This window comes from Cyprinodon variegatus, unplaced genomic scaffold (assembly GCF_000732505.1).
Source record: "Cyprinodon variegatus isolate N-32 unplaced genomic scaffold, C_variegatus-1.0 Scaffold1090, whole genome shotgun sequence".
Classification (NCBI taxonomy): Eukaryota; Metazoa; Chordata; class Actinopteri; order Cyprinodontiformes; family Cyprinodontidae; genus Cyprinodon; species Cyprinodon variegatus.
The window spans coordinates 111,939-113,652 of NW_015151543.1; the positions used below are offsets into that span (position 1 = coordinate 111,939).

Consider the following 1,714-nt stretch of genomic DNA (forward strand, 5'->3'; position numbering starts at 1 on the left):
GGCGGAACCTTGGAGCTTCAGGGTTCCACCGGCGGAACCTTGGAGCTTCAGGGTTCCACCGGCGGAACCTTGGAGCTTCAGGGTTCCACCAGCGGAACCTCTGAGCTCCAGGGTTCCACCGGCGGAATCTCTGAGCTTCAGGGTTCCACCGGCAGAACCTCTGAGCACTAGTGTTCCACCAGCGGAACCTCGGAGCTGCACGGTTCCACCGGCGGAACCTTGAAGCTTCAGGGATCCACCAGCGGAACCTCTGAGTTCCAGGGTTTCATCAGCAGAACCTCTGAGCTCCAGGGTTCCACAAGGTTCCACCGGCGGAACCTCGGAGCTGCACGGTTCCACCGGCGGAACCTCTGAGTTCCAGGGTTTCATCAGTGGAACCTCTGAGCTCCAGGGTTCCACCGGCGGAACCTCGAAGCTTCAGGGTTCCACCGGCGGAACCTCTGAGTTCCAGGGTGTCATCAGCGGAACCCCAATGCTTCAGGGTTTCATCAGCAGAACCTCAGAGCATCAGGGTTCCACCAGTGGAACCTCTGAGCTCCAGGGTTCCACAAGGTTCCACCGGCGGAAACTCGGAGCTTCAAGGTTCCACCAGCGGAACCCCAGAGCTCATTGGTTCCACCAGCGGTAGCCCAGAGTTTCAGGGTTCCACCGGCAGAACTTCTGAGTTTCAGGGTTCCACCGGCAGTACTTCGGAGTTTCAGGGTTCCACCGGCAGAACTTCGGAGTTTCAGGGTTCCACCGGCGGAACCTCTGATCTCCAGTGTTCCACCAGCGGTAGCCCAGAGCTTCATGGTTCCATAATGACTGACTGTGGGTGGTTTACTCATCAGGTCCAAAGATCATAAAGTCCGTTTTTCAGCTGCAGAGTTTTAGAACATCTGGAATTGATTCTCTACGCTTCGGTTCTTAGAGCTTGTTTAGCTTCACCTGGTGAGCTCTGGCATAGAGCTGCATTCATAGATACGACTGATGGCATTACAGTGAGCAGGACAACAGAACTGAAAGGCTGTTTTCTAGAGCTGGAGCTGCTGGTTGGATTTCCTCAGGAGAACCGACCTGACAAGGTCCCAGTAACACCTGGTCTACAGGTTACTGGGAGGACTGGTACGACTCAGTCCAGTCTGCCGGGGCAGGATCCAGAACCTCCCAGTATGGAGGGCCTGGTTCTGGTTCCGGTTGGAGTTACCTGAATCAGGGGCTCGTCGAATCCGCCCCACGGCTCCGAGTTCCTGCCTCCGGGTCCCGCAGACATCCTGGGTTCGGATCTTTGCTGTGGGCCTCTACAAACTGGACCGGAACCGATCACAGCCGATGTTGTTGTTTCGCCCCGCGATGACGTCACATTTACTGCGTGGAAGCTAAAGAAAATCGCGAGCTTTCCGCTTAGGGCGGGACTTCCGGTACTCTCCTACCATAGACCTACCAAAGATAGATAGGCCCGCATCATCAGCTGAGGCATAGACCTACAATAGATAGATAGGCCCGCATCAACGGCTGAGGCATAGACCTACAATAGATAGATAGCAAATCAAGACTTGATTACTGGCTAATAATAAATGAATGATTAAAATAAACTTTGCAACGTTAATGAACTATATTTTATTACAAATGAAACTGGAAAATATATGACTATATATGCGTCCCCCTCTCTCTTCATAAAAATATATATATATACACATATATATATACATATATATGTGTATATATATATATT

General features: G+C 52.1%; 1 protein-coding gene across 1 annotated transcript in view; it reads right to left on the bottom strand.

Moving 5' to 3' along the window:
• yipf3 (Yip1 domain family member 3) overlaps positions 1–1,371 on the bottom strand; it is a 6,529-nt gene extending 5,158 nt beyond the window's left edge. Inside the window, exon 1 of the mRNA XM_015400272.1 lies at positions 1,187–1,371. Coding sequence (XP_015255758.1) covers positions 1,187–1,252 — 66 coding nt within the window. The 5' untranslated portion in view covers positions 1,253–1,371. The remainder of the gene's footprint in view (positions 1–1,186) is intronic.
• Between the last annotated feature and the right edge of the window lie 343 nt (positions 1,372–1,714).